The 25,096-nt window shown below is 35.0% G+C and overlaps 1 protein-coding gene across 1 annotated transcript in view; it reads left to right on the top strand.

Moving 5' to 3' along the window:
* Positions 1–1,802: 1,802 nt before the first annotated feature.
* Positions 1,803–25,096, top strand: part of LOC138716349 (sialin-like) — a 35,333-nt gene continuing 12,039 nt past the window's right edge. The window contains exons 1-7 of the mRNA XM_069849337.1: positions 1,803–2,381; positions 6,283–6,506; positions 9,976–10,206; positions 12,692–12,776; positions 18,959–19,179; positions 20,430–20,576; positions 23,048–23,180. Coding sequence (XP_069705438.1) covers positions 2,369–2,381; positions 6,283–6,506; positions 9,976–10,206; positions 12,692–12,776; positions 18,959–19,179; positions 20,430–20,576; positions 23,048–23,180 — 1,054 coding nt within the window. The 5' untranslated portion in view covers positions 1,803–2,368. The remainder of the gene's footprint in view (positions 2,382–6,282; positions 6,507–9,975; positions 10,207–12,691; positions 12,777–18,958; positions 19,180–20,429; positions 20,577–23,047; positions 23,181–25,096) is intronic.

A 25,096-nucleotide genomic window follows, 5' to 3' on the forward strand; every position in this document is an offset into this window, starting at 1 on the left:
TTTTCTGTATGCATTTATTTCAACAATACAATATTGTTTCTGTTAATTAATGTATTTATTTTATAATATACTAAATAAAATAAGAATAACAAAATTAATGAAATAAAATACGAAAATAATAAAGTAAATTACTTTATACAATTTTAATCACTGTATGAGTAAAACTCAAACAAAGAGATATATTTAATAAAGGAATCTGAGGCAATAGCGCCATATGCCCATACCACAATAGTAATAAATACAATGGTATCTGGAAGAAAATGTGTTTTTATTCAGTTCCACATTATTTTATTTTATAACTTAAATGCCCCTGTGAAGGAAAAAATATAACCAAAGAAGAAATGTATTTCAAATTAAGATATCTCTTATGGTAATAATAGATGTGCTCATAATAAATTAACAGCAAGTTACACTGAAATTTAATAAACAAGAAGAAAATGAATAGTTTTTAAATTCTGCTTCCAAATTGTTAAATTTTAATAAGGTAATGCTGAGCAGAAGAAAGTTAATGATTTGTGATTAGAGTGAATTTTCCCTTTCAAAAGTCCTGTTAAAATTAAATGCTTTTAACTTAACTGATAATTACGAATGATGAAAGGGCAATAAAAATTACGCCTTTGAAATATTATCAAAATTGATAGATTGATAAAATCAGTTTCCTTTTATAAAATATTTTATATACAAAACTACATGTACTCTATATCATAATTTTAATGAAAATAATTACATTAAAATTTTTTTTTAGTTGGCTGACGCTGTATCAACTACGAGATTATTTAGCGTCGATGAGATTGGTGATATTGGTGATAGCAAGATGGTATTTGGCGAGATGAGGCCGAGGATTCGCCATAGATTACCTGGCATTCACCTTACGATTGGGGAAAACCTCGGAAAAAAACCCAACCAAGTAATCAGACCAAGCGGGGATCGAACCCGCGCCCGAGCGCAACTTCAGATCGGCAGGCAAGCGCCTTAATCGACTGAGCCACGTCGATGGCCATTATAAAATTGATGTTTATAAATTCTACAACTTCTTTTACACGTTATAAAATGAATTCATATTATGAAAGGATGGAGCGTGTGAAATGGAGAGACATGAAGTTGCGTTGGAAAGAGTGTGAGAAGAAATAATGATACTGAAACTGATCAGGAAGAGGAAAAGGAATTGACTGGGTCATTGGTTGAGAAGAAACTGCTTACTGAAGGATGCACTGGAAGGAATGGTGAACGGGAGAAGAGTTCGGAGCAGAAGAAAATATCAGATGGAATACATTAAGATGTATAGATCATATGTGGAGACTAAGAAGAAGGCAGAAAATAGGAAAGACTGGAGAATGCTGGGTTTGCAGTGAAAAGAACACTGTGAATGAATGAATGAATGAATGAATGAATGAATGAATGAATGAATGAATGAATGAATGAATGAATGAATGAATGAATGAATGAATGAATGAAGTTGTTGAAGGAAATGGTTTCAGTCTATAGTTCGTTATAATTGCTGGTAATTTTTCATGAATGACGATGAAAGTAGTGAATCTTTCCTTTCGCGTCAGTCTTCTCGAACACATTTGAATAGGCTACATGCAGCATCTAAAGAGTCTAATGAACCTATCATAGTTTTCAACACGTTGGCACGTTTCGCGTAATATGACACTGTCTTTATCCATGTTTCCAACTGGTAAATGGAGCTGTTCAAGGACACTATATTGCTCGCCCATTTGTATGGTACTGAATAGGACAGTTCAGTTGATTTGAACTAATTCGCTCGGAAAGTCCGTTGGGAGTTCCAGACGCGTGGTCGGTACGGACAGTTTGGTGATAAGCTACATTCAATAGGCTATATGCATAATGAGCTGTTTCCAAATATTGAAAATCCTTCAATTCATGACACGATTAAGACACAATAGCTATATATTCAACAACCTTGAAGACATCATCTCCAAAGTATCTTAATGTAATTATATGATGCATTATTTTAACTTGTAGGCCGAACTTCTGCCTGGCAACACAACTTTGGCGGAAGATTATTTTGTCTAGAGAAGATACGTAATTGCTTAGATGTTAAAATCTAAAATAAATCCTAGGCATCAGTTTACAGGCTGAAGTTGAAGTTGTAGGCCTATAAATATTCCCGAAGACATGAGTAAACTCCCAGAATTATAAGGATTTAATTTCGTGTTTGTATAAATTCCTTGTTGGCAAGAAGCGATAATGTCACATGGCGTGATAGCTCAAATAACCTGTGTGATCAAATTTATGGGAGGTTATCTTGTGAGAATATAAGTAAATATACTATTTACGGTGTCATTTTATTGGTAGTTTCCATTACTATAGCAGTGTGTTCTGCAATTCACCAACAGCTGCGACCATGGCTTCAAAAGGTAATTTTATCAATGTATTATTTCCTTTTTTTTTTTTACATTTTTAGTGATTTACGTGAAGTGTGAAAATAGGCAATGTTGAGTTCTGAGACACTGATGATTAGGCCTATGTAAGGATTTGTATGAATGCGTTATTGGAAGAGGATACGTTAATGTAAGTGTTGGCAAAAGTTTAACTTCACGTCTGTTCTGAAAATTGATCAGATAATATAACTTAATTACGAAGTAGTTTAGTTTTGTTTAGTGAATTTAGAAACTGAAATAAGAACAGAATTAATTAATATAAAATGTTCTGCAGATAGGATGTACAAAGTGACAGGTTTGAACTCTATGTAACATTCACAAAATAAATTGTAGATCAGTTGAAAAGTGTAGTTTTCCACAACAGATTTAAAGATGCAATCTTACAACCAATTCTTTAAAAAAATGTTCTTGAAATATATCTTTTTTTTAATTGGTTATTTAATAACGCTGTATCAACTACGAGGTTATTTAGCGTCGACGGGATTGGTGATCGCGAAGTGATATTTGGCGAGATGAGGCTGAGGATTCGCCATAGATTACCTGACGTTTGTCTTACGGTTATGGAAAACCTCGGAAAAAAACCAACCAGGTAATCAGTCCAAGCGAGAATCGAACCCGCGCCCAAGCGCGACTCCGGATCGGCAGGCAAGCACCTTAGCCGACTGAGCTACGCCGGTGGCTATCTGTCTCTTAAACGACAATTTTTTAGATGTAGGCCTACTGTACTTCAGGCCTAAAATCTATAGCCCTGTTTGAATGTTCTACCGATTGTGTGGGGAAAACGACGAACAAGGCAATTGAAGTAGCACGTCTTAAATAGAACTCGAACATTGCTCTTTTTCCCTATTTTATTCAATCTGCTTATCAGTTCAGTATGATAACAATCTCTACTATATAACAGTACTGTTAGGAAGGTAGGTCGCATAGTGTGTTACCTGCAATACGTTGTCTAGATTCACAATCGCTACGAACGCATACAATAAGCTTGATTGAAGAAAGGCCCTAATCTTAAACAAAGAACTGTTGTTATAATTTTTATTTAGTGAGATACAGATTTTTTAATGAAGGGGCATGTGAGCAAATGACTTTAAGATATATCGCTTCTGGTAGGAACACCTCCCACGTGTTTTCCACATGTAGGCCTAGTCAAGTTTTAGTCAGCGTGTTAGCTGAATGATACAGCGAAGACAGTCTTATTCTTGTCTCCTTCTTACCTTTCTACTCTCTCTCACTCAGAACGGTCTTTAGAGACTCATATATCTTGCGAATGCATTCTTAAAACTAGAGACGAGAATTCCATGCAAATGCATGTTTTTATAGGAATATAGGACATAGCTCAAACTTAGTACTTATCCATTTCATTACTTTCCGGTTCCAAATATATGTACTTTTTCCGTGCATATTTGCATGTGTTGGTCTTTTCGGGGATAAAAACATGCATAATACATATTTAAGCAATTTTTAGCTTAATAATGCATATAATATAATATACATTATATTCAGTTTAAATGCATATTTTAATGGTTTTGAGTGAACACTTCAGTTTCTCGATTTTTATGGCCCTTATTTTAGCTTCAGAAATCAGGATTGAAGAAGAAAAAGAAAAACTAAATAACAGAAAAATGAAATAAAATGTTAAGATTTTCACAATAAGATGTTAGAGGACCTATCTCTGGGCGGAAATTCACTTTTGCAACACTTTACCTACAACCCTCTACAGACTGCGTGTCATAAATGGATTTATTAAGTTGGAGATTTTGAGAATAGTAGAGAGGAAATATAGAGGATTCAAGGAAACTGCCGACAAATAATTTAGGTAACAAGCACCCTCTTTCAGGGCGGTAAATTCCCTTTGCACATTGGATTAAAAGAAGGGATTTTATTAGATTCGATGGGGATGTAGGATTGTGCGATTGTTGCAGTAAAGAGGTAAGCACTGCTATTCTGTTTCCGAATATTTTCTGTGACAGTTGTTCTTTGTAAAACATTACAAAACTTCTTTAAAATAAACTGGACAGGGCCATAAACGCGAACCCGGACTACGGATTCTTTTGTTCAGTGAAGAAGGTTATTTGAAAAGTATTGGGAATAAATTTGAATAAGGGACAAAAAAGAGTTTCCTTCCCAGGCAGGATTCGAACCACGAAAGTCTTAGTTACCAGTCTATCGTGCTCTGGAGTGAACAAGGCTCTGAAATCAGCTACAAGGTTCAGTCCGGTTTTTTTTTGCCACTACTGTACATACCACAAGCCACAACACGCGTGCTGGTTGAAGTTTCTTCACTAAATCGCTCGATCACAGCGTCCTCAAAACCCAGTTGATGGATTGCAGCAAAGGTGATTTGGTGTGGATGTCTCCTGCCAGGATACCGCTGCTCGTAGATGCGACGAGCCACTCTTCCATTTCCCCTTGCCTCACCACACATAATCTCTGAGTTAAGACAACTCGTACTCCATGTAGAGTGAATCCTCACAACAATAAACCAAACCTACAGGTACGTACTGTTACGACAGAGTGAGGGCTTACGACGCAGATGATCAACGTACAGGTTGGTTATGGTGCGTGGTATGCACACCTTGATAAATGCACACAACTCATAAACCATGTGTTTGGGAATATATATTCCTTAACAAAAAATGATCCTCTCTGCATGATCTATCATCCCTACCAGTTTGTAGGCGAGGTCCTGTTACACCCTGTATATTAGACTTATGAATCTTACGGAGTTTATTTTGATGTTCTGAGGTAATTCTTGTAATCAGAAAGATTTTGGTGCAGTTATTATTATTATTATTATTATTATTATTATTATTATTATTATTATTATTATTATTATTCTTACTTGCTTACTTACTTACTTACTGGCTTTTAAGGAACCCGGAGGTTCATTGCCGCCCTCACATAGGCCCGCCATTGGTCCCTATCCTGAGCAAGATTAATCCAGTCTCTACCATCATATCCCACCTCCCTCAAATCCATTTTAATATTATTTTCCCACCTACGTCTCGGCCTCCCCAAAGGTCTTTTTCCCTCCGGCCTCCCAACTAACACACTATATGCATTTCTGGATTCGCCCATACGTGCTACATGTCCTGCCCATCTCAAACGTCTGGATTTAATGTTCCTAATTATGTCAGGTGAAGTATACAATGCGTTCAGCTCTGCGTTGTGTAACTTTCTCCATTCTCCTGTAACTTCATCCCTCTTAGCCCCAAATATTTTCCTAAGAACCTTATTCTCAAACACCCTTAATCTCTGTTCCTCTCTCAAAGTGAGAGTCCAAGTTTCACAACCATATAGAACAACCGGTAATATAACTGTTTTATAAATTCTAACTTTCAGATTTTTTGACCGAAGACTAGATGACAAAAGCTTCTCAACCGAATAATAACAGGCATTTCCCATATTTATTCTGCGTTTAATTTCCTCCCGAGTGTCATTTATATTTGTTACTGTTGCTCCAAGATATTTGAATTTTCCTACCTCTTCAAAGGATAAATCTCCAATTTTTATAGTTCCATTTCGTAGAATATTCTGGTCACGACACATAATCATATACTTAGTCTTTTCGGGATTTACTTCCAACCCTATCGCTTTACTTGCTTCAAGTAGAATTTCCGTGGTTTCCCTAATCGTTTGTGGATTTTCTCCTAAAATATTCACGTCATCCGCATAGACAAGAAGCTGATGTAACCCGTTCAATTCCAAACCCTCTGTGTTATCCTGAACTTTCCTAATGACATATTCTAGAGTGATTATTATTATTATTATTATTATTATTATTATTATTATTATTATTATTATTATTATTTCATAGATATGTTCGAAATATAGAGTTACTGTATCTCATGACTTTTTCAATATGTTTTTATCACAGAATGCTTGAGAACAAGAGATGTATTATGGATACTGGTATTCTTTGGCACTGGATTCAACTATATGATAAGACTAAATCTCAATATTGCCATTGTGACTATGGTTGAAGGCTACAATGATGAAAAAAATTTAAACAGCGAAGTGATTCAGAGCGGATGTTTTGATGGCAAGATAAACATAAATTCCAATAATACAAGCCATGAGACAGAAGATGTTGGAAACAAGGTATGTATCTACTTATTGTGTTATTTTACACCACACATCAAAATGAATATAATTTCAGTTAATTTCAAAATATTTCATGAAATATTGATCATTTAGATTTTCATACATAATTTTAGTCGAGCATTTATCAATGGCTGCTGCTGAAGGGGATCGCTCTCCTGTGGCTATAATTTAGGGGGGGGGGAGGTAAACCTTTCGTTTGCATAATTTTACTATATTTGAAAATTTTTTGCTCAGAATCTATAGATCTATAGGTCCTATAGAAATATAAATTTGCATGCTTAATATACACTATTTGTGTACCATAAAGCAATTTTAATGTTTCTGAAAACCTAATACTTATTTTTTTAAATTGTTAGAATTTGTGGTGTATCTTGTTCAGACGGACAACGTTTACATGATAACTCAAAAAGTACTTTAGACATTTTAATAAAACTTTGCATGAATGTATAATTCTCCAATGTGATCAACATATTCTAAAATCTTTAAGTTAGATTGTATAGGCCTACTTTATTTTTTAATTGTATTTATAAAATTCTTAGTGAAAATTTTGATATTAAATTTAAAAAATGAAAAAAAAAATGATCTGACATGTTAGAGATTTTACTGCATGTTGTAGATATGTTTATTAAGATAGCTCAAAACAATTACTTAAAATTTCAAGTATTTGAGCTGTTTATCATGTAAAGTCTGCCTCGTTGAATAAACTATTACACAAATTTTCGTAAGTTAAAAAGAAAAATAACTATTAGGTTTTCAAAAACATTAAAATTTCTCAGTAATGCACAGATGGTGTATATTAAATATGCAAATTTGTATTTCCAAAAAACTTATAGATTCTGAGAAAAAAATGTTAAAATATAGTAAAATTACACTAGCGAAAGGTATTATATTGTATTGTATTTATTTACATTCTATGGTATTCGTACATCGCTTCATAGCTAGAATATGGAACATTTCAAAAAATCTTAATAGTACTACAAAGTCTTAATTATAGTCACCGTCTAGTGCATCTCTTCCTTTAAAACATAAAAATCAACGCAGCTAGTCGGCCTGGGTAGCGTAGTCGGTATAGCGCTACCCTTTTGTGCTCGACGTTGCGGGCTCGATCCCGTCCTAGGTCGATGGCATTTAGGTGTGTTTAAATACGACAGGCTCATATCAGTACATTTACTGTCATGTAAAAGAACTCCTGCGGGACAAAATTCCGGCACACCGGCGAAGCTGATAAAATCTCTGTAGTTGCGAGCGTCGTTAAATAAACCATAATTTTAATTTTAATTTTTCAATGCAGCTGAAAGTTCAACCATAATGTTTACAAAAAGGCGTCCTCAAGAACCTTTCCAACTTCAGCCATTCGATGAAATTATTCCAAGGAAGAAAGAAATCAAATATTTAGGTATTCATCTCTACATCAGGCTCATTTTAAAAACACATTGATATTAACTGCCAAAGGATATAACATGTTTAATCATGTATATCCGCTTTTTAAATTACAGTCACTAAGTTTATGGATAAAGAAATAATTTAAATTTTAATTTTTCAATGCAGCTGAAAGTTCAACCATAATGTTCACAAAAAGGCGTCCTCAAGAACTTTTCCAATTTCAGCCATTCGATGAAATTATTCCAAGGAAGAAAGAAATCAAATATTTAGGTGTTCATCTCTACATCATGCTCATTTTAAAACACATTGATATTAACTGCCAAAGGATATAACATGTTTAATCATGTATATCCGCTTTTTAAATTACAGTCACTAAGTTTATGGATAAAGAAATAATTTTAATTTTAATTTTTCAATGCAGCTGAAAGTTCAACCATAATGTTCACAAAAAGGCGTCCTCAAGAACTTTTCCAACTTCAGCCATTCGATGAAATTATTCCAAGGAAGAAAGAAATCAAATATTTAGGTGTTCATCTCTACATCATGCTCATTTTAAAAACACATTGATATTAACTGCCAAAGGATATAACATGTTTAATCATGTATATCCGCTTTTTAAATTACAGTCACTAAGTTTATGGATAAAGAAAACCTTCTACATCAGCCCTGGGCATAAGAGGGAAGTGAAAGGTACGGAGAAGCCCCCGCCCATGCCCTTTTCGCTTACACCGCCTTATAAACAAACGCAGAGTAAGGCTCTGTGCACCAGTGGTGGATTTTAAGCGACAAGCGAAAGTTCGTAAAAGATATAGTGTTAGTAAATAAACGATTTAAAAATGCGGATCGTGGTGTGGACGACAGAAGATGAAATAGTTGATGAATAAGAGCCACAACTGACTTCAAAGTCATTACTATCACAGACTCTACAGCATTGTAAGCATCACCTCTACGCAGACGATTTACAAATCTATATCCATACAACCCCTGACTCACTCAATGACGCAATACAAAATCTTAACGAGGACCTTGAATCTATATCTGCATGGGCCAGAAAGTTTGGTTTGACTCTCAATGCAAGAAAATCACAAGCAATCCTAGTGGGACATCAACGTCTATTATGCAATATTACTCCTGCTCTTCCAGTCAAGTTAAACGACACGATAATCCCTTTTGCTTCCTGTGTTAAAAACCTTGGAGTTTACTTTCATAAGCATTTAAACTGGAATAACCAAGTAACCCATACTACCAAAAAAGTGCTTTCCATACTACATTCCTTAAACAGCATTCGAAAATTCCTTCCGCTATCACTCAAGAAAATACTAGTGGAAACACTAGTAATGCCCCACTTCGATTATTGTGATTTTCTACTGACTGACCTCAATGTCAACCAGTCGCAAAAAATTACAACGTGTTCATAATTCTTGTGTTCGCTTCGTCTGCGATGTCCGTCGCGCTGACCACATTACCCCATCCTTCCAAACTCTAAACTGGCTACGGCTTAACGAACGTAGAAATTTTCATTCTCTTGTTCTCCTTTTCCAAGTCCTTCACACCTCTACACCTACCTACCTTGCCTCCCGTTTCAGTTACCTGTCATCATATCATAATCTCTTCACACGCACGCAAAATAGCCGCATACTAGCCATACCAACACATAAGACATCATCGTATTCATCATCATACACAATCTCGCTCTCGCGCTTGTGGAATACCCTACCCAGTGACATCAGAGATGTCGGAATTTAGTAGCGTTCAAAAGCAAGCTTATTAAGTATTTTCTTACTGCGTAGAGTAGGTTTAATTTTTACTTAATCAATAAAAGAAATGCTTCTCCTTAACTTTTACAATAAACTGTCTAGCTTTTATTAATCAGTTAATCTTTTAGTACTTTGATTTTTATTGTATTTGTAAATTTAATATTAATTGTAATTATAATTGTAATTGTATTCTTAATATTGTAGTTGTAATCCCCTGGTAGAGGGGAAGAGAAGGCCTGATGGCCTTATCTCTACCAGGTTAAATAAATAAATAAATAAATTATTATTATTATTATTATTATTATTATTATTAACTTATTTTACAGAAGAGATTCAAGTGGGATGAATATCAACAAGGCATGGTGCTTGGGTCCTTCTTTTGGATGTACTGGGCTGGCCAAATTCCCGGAGGTATTTTAAGTCAGAAATTCGGAACAAAATTGGTATTTGGATTGAGCAATCTTGGACTTGCGCTGTTTGGCTTCTTCATTCCACTTGCTGCAAGTATTGACTACCGAGTACTTGTTGCACTTCGAATGTGCCAAGGACTTGTCGGCGTAAGTATAGACTTAAATATATATATTTTTTAAATTCAGATGATAATTTCTTATTTTGCATAAGATGGCGTTTTAACAGCAGATTAAGACTGTTTTATTATTATTATTATTATTATTATTATTATTATTCATTTATTAATTTTTTAAAATCTTCTTATATTCATCTCTCACCAACACCTTCGTATCCAATTGTTACCCCTACAAATTCATTAATAAGACCATCAACAATACCCTAAAAGAAAGGGTCAGTTCTTCCCCTGAACCACAGAGTACCATTGTAATACCATACAAGGGCACTTACGAAAAATTCAAGAAAATTTCCAAGAAATATAATATCAGACCAGTCTTCAAATCAGAGAATGCACTCCGCCAAGTCCTGTCCAACAACAAACCGAAATCAACCTTGCGGACACTAGAGAATGCACTTACAACATTCCTTGTGAATGCGGTAGTGTGTACGTAGGGGACATTAGCAGACCCTGTCCATAAGAATCAAAGAACATAAACTTGTTAACTAAAAATTATTGCATTATTCTTACGCACTTATCACAACAATTTGTTGTCGCCCTCGGTAGCGTAGTTGGTATAGCGCTGGCCTTCTATGCTCGAAGTCGATGGCATTTAAGCTTAAGTGCGTTTAAATGCGACAGGCTCATGTCAGTAGATTTACTGGTATGTAAAATAATTCCTGCTGGACAAAGTTCCAGCACACCGGCGACGCTGATATAACCTCTGGAGTTACGAGCGTCGTTAAATAAACCATAATTAAAAAACAAAGTTAATTTTTTATAACAATTTGTTACAGATCATACAACTTCTACCAACTTGATTCAATTTTGCATCTTGATGTACAGTCTTAAAGAGTTTACAAGAATGGAGTGATTTGTGACAATTGTTCTGATAAATGCGTAAGAAAAATGTAATTTTGTAATTGAGGCGTTTAGTTGCAAAATCAGATACGTCACTAAAACATAATTTTTCAGTATGAAGGTAAAACGTTTGCAAGGAACCAAGGATTTGCAACCAATACTATTTTTCATCATACAAATCCATGTGATGTATCTGGCTTTGGAGCATAATAGTGCTATAGCAGTTGTACAGGGACATCACTTTATTTTTACCAACATTTTTAACATTAACCTGGCTATACTCGGAAACACTGTTGCCCCCTTCCATTACAGGAGTTTGATGTTACTAGTGCAATATGTAAACAAATAATTTTACTAGGTATAGGAGGAGAGAAAAGTAATGTATCCATTTATGTTGTAGGGAAATACGATATTACGATTTTCAGTTTGATCATCACTTTTACGGAATTTATCAAAATACAGTAGAGTAGTAACATTTTTTTTTTCAAAAACTCAACTTTTTAGGCGGCTATGTTCGTTATGTAATGTCTACTTTGTTTAGCATATTAATTATTTATGTTAACATAAAATATAGAGAGTGCATTTAAATTGAGGGGCTCATAAGTAAAGGGCTTAAGTGCACTTAAGTTACTTTTGAGAAAATGGGGTTTACATATTTAAGCTTTCGTAAAACCGGTGAAATTTTTATTTAAATTTTAATATGTGATGCGATTAATATATCCCTTTGCCACTAAAATTTTAGATACTTTAGCTTACACTGGATGCACTTAACTCATGTTATTACAAATGTCACTAGCTTTCCTTTGCTTCTAGCCACCTCAATTAAAAATAAGCTAATCTGAATTTTTAAACAAGTTGCTGAAAATGGTTGCCGTTCATTACAATGCAGGCTTCAATTCTTTACGCATATTATTAAAAACATTTTGAAGCATATTCTCTGAAATTTAATTTATCGTTTCTTCAATATAATTTTTAGTACGATATTATTAATATAGGTTCTTTCTTCTATAGAAAACGCAACCATATTTCTGAAACACACTATACACTGCAGTGTTTACTTCACTGCTTGAAGACTTCGAATGCAACAGCGGCCGTAAGTTTGTGTGTCTGACGGGAGCAAGGACATTAGTGAAGGGGTGAGAGTGAAGTACATTCAGAAATGCAGGTACAATAAAAATGCAAGTAAAAATAAAATGATGTCCCTGTAGAATCATATGAAGATATGAAATATAACATTAACTCATTTCGAAAAAAAGTGATGTATCTGATTTTGCAACTACACGCCTCAATTACAAATTGAAAAAAAATTCTGCACGAGGCAACTGTGGAATTAACAACACATTTTTAGCTTCAAATTACTAGCCAATTAAAGAATAAATTATACTTCTGAATAGCTCATTCTACTCTTAAAACTAAAGAAAAAAGGTATTTTTTAACAACTTCAAATTAGTATAAATCTGAAAATATTGAGAATAGAACACATGTTTTTATATGACAATTTTTGCTTAGAATGTGTTCAGAAATAAACTCCGTAAGTCGCGGCAACTCCTCGTGAATCACCCTGTATAAGGAAGGCTTTTCAATGTTTAAAACTCGTGCTTTTGACATGTTCTCAGGGTCTAGCATGGCCATCGTTACATAATCTGGCTGGACTGTGGATTCCTCCAAATGAGCGAAGCAAATTCATGACGTCTTATATGGGTTAGTAAAGTTATGACAGTCTGTTCTTATTATTTTAGTGTATTATACAGTGAAACCCCGTCAAACCGGATTTTCTGTTTATCGGACTGATTTTCTAAAATTTATTAACCATTTTATTGCGCTTGTCTATGAAAAATAGACACGTCCAGCACGCAAATACATGTTTTTCATGACGAGACCGGCTGCATGCAAACGTTACACTAAGCTGAAACAAAAGAATCTTAAATTTCTTTATGTATAGTACGGTATGTAGATACGTAATGTTATTGCAGTGATGTACACTAGTGGCAAAAAAACCGGACCGATCCTTGTAGCTGATTCCAGAGCCTTGTTCACTCCAGAGCACGATAGACTGGTAACTAAGACTTTCGTGGTTCGAATCCTGCCTGAGAAGGAAACTTGTTTTGTTCCTTATTTAAACTTATTCCCAATACTTTTCGATTGCAGCGATATTTTACTACTTAATTAACTTATTATTTCCAGAACATGAATTTTACCTATTCCTAGAACATGAATTTTAACAGCTATCGAAAAGTATTGGGAATAAATTTGAATAAGAAACAAAAGAAAGTTTCCTTCCCAGGCAGGATTCGAACCACAAAAGTCTTAGTTACCAGTCTATCGTGCTCTGGAGTGAACAAGGCTCTGAAATCAGCTACAAGGGTCGGTTCTGTTTTTTTGCCACTACTGTATAGTATCCTTATTGAAATCGAACTTGTTCTATTTATATACAAGGTGGTATACAACATTTTCGAGACTGGTGCACCCATATGGACAAAAACTCACCTTGAATCTATTGGCCACCATCACCTTCAAAGTACGTAGTTCTCTTCCATACGTACACCCCGCGGTTAAGGCGTAACGCTCCGAGCAGGAAGGTCGCGAGTTCAGCCTCTAAGGCTAAGGCCACACAGAAAGCATTTTGAAGCAGCAAGCAGTAACTAGCAGTCCTGAGCAGTTGAGCGAGTAGAATCACATCAATGTTTGGAGATGGGCATGGCCAGACAAAGAGCAGAACCGGCTCTACTGCTCACAAGTTTACTGCCCTACGCCGCTGAAAGTCAGATCAGTTTGATTTTTGCAGCTCACTTGTAAGCGTGTTGTCCCAAGTTCGTCATGTCTTTCGACACAGAGGAACTGATTTCATCGGTTTTTAAAAGAGCGGTATTGTGGGATGTATCTCACAAATACTTTAAAGATAGGAAAGTCACCTCGGAAGCATGGAAAGAAGTCTGCAGGGAACTAAAGACAAATGACGGTAAGTTACAATTAAATTAATATATTTTAATTGATTTAACATTAATGTAATAGACTTAAACGAAACAGTAAACTATTATTACAGACAAAAAGAAATTTCAATAACAATTAAACCAAAAATAAGTGGAACTATAATAAAAAAAATGACAAATACTTGATAACTAAACCGAGGTTATAGAGCGGCTATTAAACAAAGTAAAGTAATTAAACACCAAACGTGAAATTATTTGTCGCTACTTGTTTCTATGTTGCATTGTGCAATACATTTGTAGGTAATGCATAATCATTTTGCCAAGGTAGTGCCCCTTCTTTGCTATTAAAATACTCAGTAAACTTGTGCCTGATTGACTTAGCTGTAGTAGAATATGCATTACATGATTTTCTATTCAGTACTCTTTGATCAGTATTTTGATACTCTAGGTTCAAACTGTGACTGTATCACATAATTATGCAATATACAGGCAGCTCGTACAATAGAGACAGCAGTTTCTGGTGATGTCTCTATAGCTTTCCTTAGAATTTGCCATTTAGTGGTTAAAATTCCAAACGCACATTCTATTTTTTGTCTATATCTTGACAATCTGTAGTTGAAAACATGTTTAAAATTGTCCAATGACTTTCAAGGGAAAGGTATCATTAGATAAGTTAAAAGAGGATAAGCTTCGTTACCGACGAGTACAAAAGGTACTTTAATCAGTGAAATAGGTAACTCAGTTGGTGGTGGAATATTCAAACGATTAGTTTCCAGCAATTCAAATAATTTCGAACTTTTGGGAACACCGCCATCACTTTGTTGCCCTTTACAACCAACATCAACAGCTACAAATTTACAGTCTGCGTCTGCCATCGCTTGTAAAACGATAGAATAGTAATGCTTGTAATTAGAATAATCGGATCCGCTGTCATTCGGACATTTTATTCTAATGTGCTTTCCGTCGATGCTGCCAATGCAATTCGAGAAATTAGTTTTAAGATGCAAGTTATCAGCAATACATCTCCACATTCTTTCATTAGGGGAAGGAAGGCATTCTTCCTTTAGGAAGTCCCCTATTGCTTGTGTGGTGTCTTTGACTATTGAAGCGACGGTAGTTTTGCCCATCCGAAATGCGAAAGCCAGAGAACGAAATGACATCCCAGTAGCAATAAATCTGTAAAAATAAATTAAAATTAAATAAACACAATAATAAAATAAATATACAAATAAAAATAAATAAAATAACAATAAATAATATTATTTTTCAAGATGCTCATTAATTTTATTATTTTATATTGATATTACTATTTCAATATACAGTAATTTAAAATATTTATATTATGTATTATAATACACAAATATACTTAATTATTTTAATATTACTATTTTATATCAATAGTCATTTCATAGGTTCTGTTACCACACTAATATGCTTTGCGTAGACGTTACTATAACTCATCCGTTTTATCTCTTTCAGAAATCCCAGTTAAAAAGAAGTGGAAAACACTGAAAGACTAATACAGATCAGAAGTAAACAGACTGGAGAAACCTAAATCAAGTTCCCCCAAAAAGACTTCTACCTGGCCATATTTCAAGCAGCTGGAATTTATACGAAAAACCTTGGGAAATAGTAAACGTCTCTGCAGCCTTCAGTGCAGTGAAAATGGAGCACAAACCAGTATAGACGACAATGTCGACAGTGTTTCAGTGAATGAAGATGATCAGGGCGATGAAAGTCAACAACCACAACAGCAGCAGCAGGAACATGTCCAAAACGACGTCTCATCCGCAAGCAATGAAACAGAGTTTTCCGAGAAGTCCTGCAAAACTGGTCAAGGAAAGAGACAATACGTAAAAGAAGCAATGGCAATGAGTTCAGACACATGTTCCTTGAAAATGAAAGGAAGAAACTTGCACTTTTGGAAAGAGCCTCAGAAGAAGATGATGACATGATGTTTTTACAGAGCTTATTGCCAGACATAAAATCTCTTCCGAGAACAGAAAAATTGCGTCTAAGAATGGATATGCAGAAACTTGTTAATGAGACAGTTATAAGAAATAATACACCTCTGCCGCCATCTAGTTGGGCCAGCATCTATGCTTCCTCGACTGCAGTCAGTTCTCCTGTGGCAATGTCTTCCCATCATGAAGAATCTAAGACGTTTATTAATCTGAGTGAGGTGATGCGAAACAATGAACAGTTTTAATTTTTTCCATTGGAAACGTTTTCTAGAACTATAATACTATTTTTTTTCTCATAACCGATTTAATAAGGTTGTGTTGAAAAACAATGGAAATATCAGTTCTTTCTATTGACATTAATATATCTTCAACTTAGGTTTTCCATAACTGATTTAATGTTTTACTTTTCTCTATGCAAAATTATGTTCCTTTAATCAGTCAATGAAAACTAATAAAGAATATACAGTAGTAGAACTAGTGCTGATATTTCACTTACCTCAAAGTAACAACAAGCCTCTCCTCCGCCGTGATGCTTTTTCTGTAATTTAATTCCATTCTCTGCAACCTAGGTTCCAGTATATGCAACAATTTATCAAATGTCTCTATAGTCATTCGCAGATATTAAAAAAATCGTTCACTGTAGTTACGTAATTCTTTGTATAAGTTATTATATTCACCGAGTTCTTCCCGTCGTAAATTAATTTCATGAGTCCACTGTCTCTGATTATCAACCACATCAAACAATACTAGAGAAACGTCGCTTACTAATAACAATCTTGCAAACCGTGATAGCACGGGCGGCATGATGCTATCTGTCGAAATGCTTTCTGTCTGGCCTACGTTCCAGCTCAGCTCAGTGCTGCTCTCCTTCTTGCAAAAGCTTGTTACTGCTCCAAGCTTAGTCCTGCTTTCTGTGTGGCCTTAGCCTAACGGAAATGAGTACCAGGGTTATTACTTTGGGAGTAAAGACGGTGGGCACATAGGACTGACATCCCTACTGCAATTTTCTGTAAAGGTGGGAGCCTTAACTTCCCGCCATCCTCTGCCTCTGCGCCAATTTTGTCTGTAATGGCGTTGACTTTACCTTTACCTTTACCTGTACTTAGCCAGAATTGAGTCACTGAAAATACGAAGAAAAATATTTTCCGCAATTTGAGCATTGAAATCCGGCGATTTCGCTTCACGAAGTATAGTGAACATTTTTATAAACCATTAATGTGGTTAGTGTGGAACAGGGATTCCCTTACGTAGTGATTCATATGGCCTCTATACCGGGTGTAACTGGAATCTGGTAGATCCCAAATATATTATACAGTTATGCTACAACTTACGTAACACTTAGAGAAGTGTTAAAGTGATATAAACTACACAAACATTTGCAAGTATTATTTAAATACCATTTCCGGTTTAATCGGAAATTACCCTAACTTCTTATTTCAAATTAAACACCCAGTATATTAGTACATATTTTTGCTATATACTGTGCTACTATACTGTGTGACTTTAATTGAGATTTCATGCTAACGAACGGGAACTATATTATGCTTTCAAGTTTAGCTTCCTGTAAAGCTGCTTTGAATAATAGTCTATACCACTATCCTTGCCATCATTTTATTTTTAACATAATTCCCAAGCACCGTACTTACTTATGGCTTTTAAGGAACCCGGAGGTTCATTGCCGCCCTCACATAAGCCCGCCATCGCTCCCTATCCTGAGCAAGATTAATCCAGTCCCTACCATCATATCCCACCTCCCTCAAATCCATTTTAATATTATCCTCCCATCTACGTCTGGGCCTCCCCAAAGGTCTTATTCCCTCCGGCCTCCCAACTAACACTCTATATGCATTTCTGGATTCGCCCATACGTTCTACATGTCCTGCCCATCTCAAACGTCTGGATTTAATGTTCCTAATTATGTCAGGTGAAGTATGCAATGCGTGCAGCTCTGCGTTGTGTAACTTTCTCCATTCTCCTGTAACTTCATCCCTCTTAGCCCCAAATATTTTCCTAAGAACCTTATTCTCAAACACCCTTAATCTCTGTTCCTCTCTCAAAGTGAGAGTCCAAGTTTCACAACCATACAAAATAACCGGTAATGTAACTGTTTTATAAATTCTAACTTTCAGATTTTTTTACAGCAGACTGGATGACAAAAGCTTCTCAACCGAATAATAACACGCATTTCCTACCTATTTATTCTGCGTTTAATTTCTCCGAGTGTCATTTATATTTGTTACTGTTGCTCCAAGATATTTGAATTTTTCCACCTCTTCGAAGGATAAATCTCCAATTTTTATAGTTCAATTTCGTACAATATTCTGGTCACGAGACATAATCATATACTTTGTCTTTTCGAGATTTACTTCCAAAGCTATCGCTTTACTTGCTTCAAGTAGAATTTCCGTGTTTTCCCTACTCGTTTGTGGATTTTCTCCTAACATATTCACGTCATCTGCATTGACAAGAAGCTTATGTAACCCGTTCAATTCCAAACCCTCTGTGTTATCCTGAACTTTCCTAATGGCATATTCTAGAGCAAAGTTAAAAAGCGAATGTGATAGTGCATCTCCTTGCTTTAGTCTCTACTAAATTGGAAAAGCATCAGATAGAAACTGGCCTATACGGACTCTGCTATAAGTTTCACTAAGACATATTTTAATTAATCGAACTAGTTTCTTGGGAATACCAAATTCAATAAGAATATTATACAAAACTTCTCTCTTAACCGAGCCATATGCCTTTTTTAAATCTATGAATAACTGATGAACTGTACCCTTATACTGCCGTATTCCTAAGCACCAGTGATATAAAATCACACCCATTGCAAAAACGGAAATTGAAAGTTTCTATAAGAGCAAAGGACTATTGAAAAATCTATCCTAACACAGTGCACTTTAATTTTATTGAACAAACTTTCAATTTCCATGATAAATTCTGAGGTTTTGCTAAAATATTGTGTGTAATTAATGTACTTCTGTTCCTACAGGAAGTTCTATTGGAGCAGCCCTCATATATCCCATGTGCGGAATGCTCATTAACTGGTTTGATTGGCCCGTGGTGTTTTATGTTACGTCCTCAATCGGTGTAGTTTGGTTCGTTTCTTGGTGGTTCACGACCTATGACTCACCTGATGATCATCCAAAAATCTCTGAAGAAGAGCGTTTATATATCAAGAAAAGTCTTGGAGATTCTGTGACAAAGAAAAAGGTAAGTTTATATTCTTTAATTTTACAGATATAGAGAGGTATTTTTTCCTACCCGCGAGAAATTCATTCTCCCGTCTGGATGTACGAGAACGCTGTGATTCCCGCCACGCAGAAGTAGTAGCAGGGGGTAGGTATGAGGGCGGTAGAACAGCAAGTGTTATTTATAGAGTAATTCTTACCACATGGAAGCAATAAGAGGCAGTCTAGCGGATAAATACTCTTTTTCACACGTTATTCTGCTAGGTACAATACAATCAGTTGAGATCATATGATTCGTAACAGTCATAACAGATAAAAGTTAGAATGAGTTTTTATATACCATAATTTTTATGAAAACGGAGTTCGTAGCAGCAGTAAGAAGATTCTGGGAAGAATTCCCAGGTTCTGTGGGTCCAAATTCATCGAGTGTGCAGCATGCAGCGAAGAAATTAAGAGACTGGCTTCTTAAATTGATAGGAGACTTCAGCCGCACTGCGGAGTTATCACTGAATATAGTCCATTTAGACATTGGTGTTATGCTCGAAAATTTGCAACAAACATTTACAGAAGTTTAGTGCAGGAGAATGGTGTATCTGAATTAGCAAGACTTGCAACAAAGTTACTTAAATTGAAACCATATGACAACGAAAGTGCATGAATTGCAACTTGGCGACCCTGACAGCATAGCGAACCTCTGTAAATGGGTGTTACAATGCAACCTGAAAGATACGTTTTCAGAGCTTTTTAATATTAGGAATTTATGTTCTGTAAACCCTGCTTTTCATAACATCTACAAGAAAAGAATCCTGGAAATTAAAGTCCGGTGACCTAGCAGGCCATCTGATTAGTCCATAATGTCCAATTTCCCTTTCAGGAAAACTACGATTTAGTTGATCACAAACATTTCGCGTAATATGCAGTGAGACACCATAGAGGAACTACATAGTTCTTCCGGTTCTTAAGAGGATATTATCCAATAAACCTGGAAAGTGTGTCTTGCAAAAATGTCAGTTAACTAAGCTTTTCTTCTGTTATCAAACGGGGAAGGGAGTAGGGATTTATATGTTTTTGCTTTAAATTCGTACTTAAAATATGTGACGCTAAATACGAGACCCTTTTAGGTCTGTATGGTAGTAAAACATGTTTTCACTTAAAAATGTTGAAAGAAAACTTACTGTTCAAAAATGATAAATTCTTTAACAATGTCACGAATGCACTATTCTACAACACTGTCTGTAACATAAATACAATATATGTATATAAATGTTTCAGCCTCCTACACCGTGGAAGAAGATCATTTTCTCATTCCCAATGTGGATTAATCTCATCTCACAATGGGGGAATCTGTGGGGTTTATTCACTCTTATGACTCAAGCTCCCACTTACTTCCAGTTCATTCACGGCTGGGATATACGCATGGTAAGTAGGACTACAGTATACCTTTCAATAAATATAAATGACTTAGCTAGGCCTAAATAGTGCTAAATTGAATACATATTTTCTGTGCAGTCGTATTCATTTATTCCGTTTGGAGCTTTGTATCGCGAGAATTGCAAAAAAATCATCTCAAGCTTCGTGACTGTTGCCCACGTGTATCAACGTCGGTTAGTGTAAACACCGGTTAAAATTGTCACCTAACCTCTGGTTAAGCATTTTTACAGTGGATCGACCTCGGTTACGACTTAAATAGGAGGTTAACCACAGTAATCTCTAACCGGCCATATTCAAGTGGTTAAAGGAGATAACCAGTGATTAGTAGAGCAAATAAAGCAAAATGGCGGCCAGAGCCACAAATGTTTATTTCGAAGACGATTATTATTATTATAATACAGTACTTGAATTACTTGATAGAGCGTGAGCGTGAAGGTTCTTTAGTGGAAAGAGAGAATTCTTAGGAGGAATTAAGTGACAGAAAATTTCAGGAGGGATTTCGTTTATCAAAATCTACAAATGGATCACTTGAAATAACACACAAAGTCATATTTCTCCTATGGTTCGGCTGCTTATAATACGATTCTATGTAACTGTTATTTTCTGTATTTTAAGAGGGAATACTCTAATATCTCTTTCTCTATGTCACTGGCTGAACAAAGACAGGTTATGGATGGATCATAGGATAATGAACAGTTCCCTCGTGTAAATGGGGTCCTGGATCGTATACACATTCCTATTAATCTTCTGCGTCCTTTTCCACCTGTTTATATAATATTTTTTAAATTCTAGTAATTAAGTCTAGCGATACTTCAACCACACAATGGGATATAATCATTTTTGCATTCAATTTTCTATTTTGTACGATTTTAACCTAACAGCAAGGAAATGCAACTCGCAAGTATAACAGCGCCCAAAGGCAAACAAATGCAAAGCAAAAATGTAGGACACGTTCATTTCGATGTAGAACGGAGTGAGCGCAGTCATTTTTAGACGTTGACTATTATCTTTGCAGCGGTATGGACGCTTTCCTTTAGTCATTTTGTAGAAACAGTGTACCATCATAGACTTTACTCTGGTTAAATGAGGTGTCAGCTAGCCATGTTTAAGTAATCGGCGATTATGAATGGTGCACACAAATTACATTTTAACTACTGTTACTGTTTAACCGTCGTTTCATAATCTACGATTACTGCGTTTTTAACCGATGTTGATACACTTCGCCATGTATGTACTAGACTGTGTACTTACCACACTTGTATCGGAATATGCAGTCAACTCTGGATGTAGTGAACTCGGTTATAGTGAACATTCGGCTATAGTAAACCTAAATCGTTGGTCCCGACCCGCACACATAAAAAAATACATTAATATATCCATTTATAGTCAATCCTCGCTTCGATTATAGTGAACCTTGTATCCTGGCAAATTCGTATTTGAAGTCAGACCTTCTTGTATAAAATTGAAAGAACGTGTTGGGGATAACATTCTAAGTTTCTTACTCATTTAGTCAAAGGACAAAGGTAGGATTAGTGATTCCTAGACAATGAGCTGTAGGTCTACTGTAAATCCAGGCAACGCTTGACGACCTTGCCTCATTCCACCGTCGAAGGGTTGACATTCTATTCTCAGGCACTCTACTTATTTCTAATCCTCAACCGTCTAAGCGTTGCCTTTTGTTCTCAAAAACATATCATTATGACGGATAACATCGAAACAACAGAAAATGAAATCGCCTTCTTTTATTAAAAGGGGAAGGACATTATGTCCAGATCATAAATGAAGGTAAAATTTCGATGGCTTTCAAACTTCATCAACCCTCTCCTAGTTTCCATTAAGTGACCCGGGAAATTCCAAGGCTGAGTACGCAGTCACACCATAACATTTGTCATTTCTACCTGATCAGTCTGTTTCTAGTGTTCCAACAGTGAATGTACTGTATAAAAATGTCGAAGCGTAAAGTGTTTTCTTTGGAAGATAAGGCGTATATTATCAGTGTCATTGAACGTAGTCTTTCGCAAGCAGACGTCAGTCGACAGCATAGTTCAAGTAAATCAACTGTGAGTAACAATATACAGTGTACAGTGTAATCCATTCCACAAAAATGAAATATTTTATTTTCTTGTTCATTTAATGTTAGGGGAGAAACATTTCGGATATAGTGAACGAATTATGCAAGTCCGCAGAGGTTCACTATATCCGGAGTTGACTGTACTACGTATTTCGGCACAGAGTTCTCAGAGAGGGAGTATTATCAGTTGATATCTTTCGTAAGACTTTATCAGTGAAGACTTCTGATGTCACCAGTTGTACACCACAAACGCGATATCTAAATTGGATACCTTTCTTCTCAATAATCTTTATAAACAGCTTAGTCCGCATGATTATTCTGGTATTTGCAGAAGAAAGATATTGGTATATGTGGATTATTGTACTTACAAAATTAATTTTCATTACAGACTGGTATGTTTTCCGGAATACCTCACGTTTTGAGGTTAATTGTAGCGCACATTATCTCTACTGGTTGTGACTACATGCTAGAACATGACAAATGTTCGCGAACCAACGTCCGCAAGTTCGCCATAGCTGTGTGTAAGTATCCTTATAGTAATTAAGCCCCTACAGTCCCGACTGTGCAGAACGAGGAAACCGGGACAAATTGAAAGCTGCGCTCGCCGCCATATTAGCTAACATACAATAACAGTGTGTAAATCAAGTAATTCAAAGATATGACGATCAAAACTTGACAAAGTATGGTCACTTTTGACGCTTAACGTAGTATTGGACGAAATAAACATATTCAAATTGTTATTGATATATCACAACATTGAAGAAGAGAAGAAAAACTCATATACATCCATACATAAGCATACATAATACACATTATATGTAGAATGTATAATTTTATGATAATCAGTATTGTTAGGTTTTGAGAATCGAAAATTATATTAACGTAGGCCTACATTGCTTTTAAATCACAGGACATACTGTAAATATATTAATTTTACTATAGACTTTTTTTATGAAGTTAGAGAATCTAAAATTATATTAACATACATTATTGATATTTTTATATCACAAGTTGTAATTAATATGGACAAATAGGTGTAATAACCAAATGTAGCCAATATACATTGAATCTATGCGTTATTTCTCAATTACTAAAGAAAATGCTATAAATTAAAAAAAAACCTAATGCATTGCAAGTAATAGAGAACATGAAGACCTAAAAACTAAACTTCATCATCATCAGCCAAACATGGATTTGCATTTCTTTTCTTGTTTTACTTAAATTCCTTCTGATTGTTCCACACATATAGCTAAATTTACTTATTTTATTTTTGAAATCTTTATCATTTACAAAAGTAGATGTATGGTATGCTAGATAGTTAAAACTATTAACTTGCTCTATTATTTTTCTTTCAATTATTATCTTTGCTATGGTTGTATCTAATCCTTTAAAGTCAAAACTTTTTTTTTCTACGGAAATTTCCATATTGTATTCTTTGCTTATTCCATTCTTCTCCACATATACATTTCAAATGCTTGTAGTCGTGTCCATGTTTCTACCCCATACCATGCCACACTCCACACAAAGCACTTCACTAGTCTCTTCCTTAGTTATTTTTCCTGAAATCGGCAGAAGATGCTCCTTTCCCTATTAAAAGCTTCCTTGGTCATTGCTATCCTCTTTTCAACTTTCTGACAGCATTATTATTATTATTATTATTATTATTATTATTATTATTATTATTATTATTATTATTATCAGGGAAAGGATTTATATGTAAATACATATTTACTTATAAAGCTAATATAATTTATATTTTGCATTATCTTTATGTTTCACAATGTGTAGGGTTGAAAAATCCTACTTTTATTTTCCATATTTTTCCATATTTTAGAGTTTAGTACATATTTTCGCTAATTTCCATATATTTTCCATATTTCATATAAAACAGTCCATATTATATTAGGTTTAACAATAAAACAAAACAAAATTCCATTAACTTTTAAAAATACATTTCAACAATAGAGATTTAAACACATGTTCAGTAATCCCTTTAACATCAGAGTTATTTGAAAATTAGCAGTCCTATCAACAATGGGAAAGTAAGTTACAAAACTGTATTAATTTAATTTAAAATTTTTAACAGACTTCAGTTGTGCAGCTCAACAGTTAAATGCCAGTCAGAGTACACATAGGTTCAGTTTTGTAAATCATACTATAAAGACGGTAAATATGCCAAAAGTACGTCATTCAGTCAATTTAAAATCAAAACTAACAAGTTACATTTCAGAATTTAAAGAAGATGGTTTATCAACTGACAATAAAATATTATTTTGTAATTTGTGTCAGTGTGCAGTATCATCTACACAAAAGTTCCTGGTGCAACAACACATTACAACTAGTAAACATCAGGCCAACAAACAACTAAATTCCAAGCAGAGACAATTGTTTTTAACACAACCAACAACATCGAATGTAAGATCTGAGTTTAACATCG

The sequence above is a fragment of the Periplaneta americana genome, chromosome 16, assembly GCF_040183065.1.
Source record: "Periplaneta americana isolate PAMFEO1 chromosome 16, P.americana_PAMFEO1_priV1, whole genome shotgun sequence".
Taxonomy (NCBI): Eukaryota; Metazoa; Arthropoda; class Insecta; order Blattodea; family Blattidae; genus Periplaneta; species Periplaneta americana.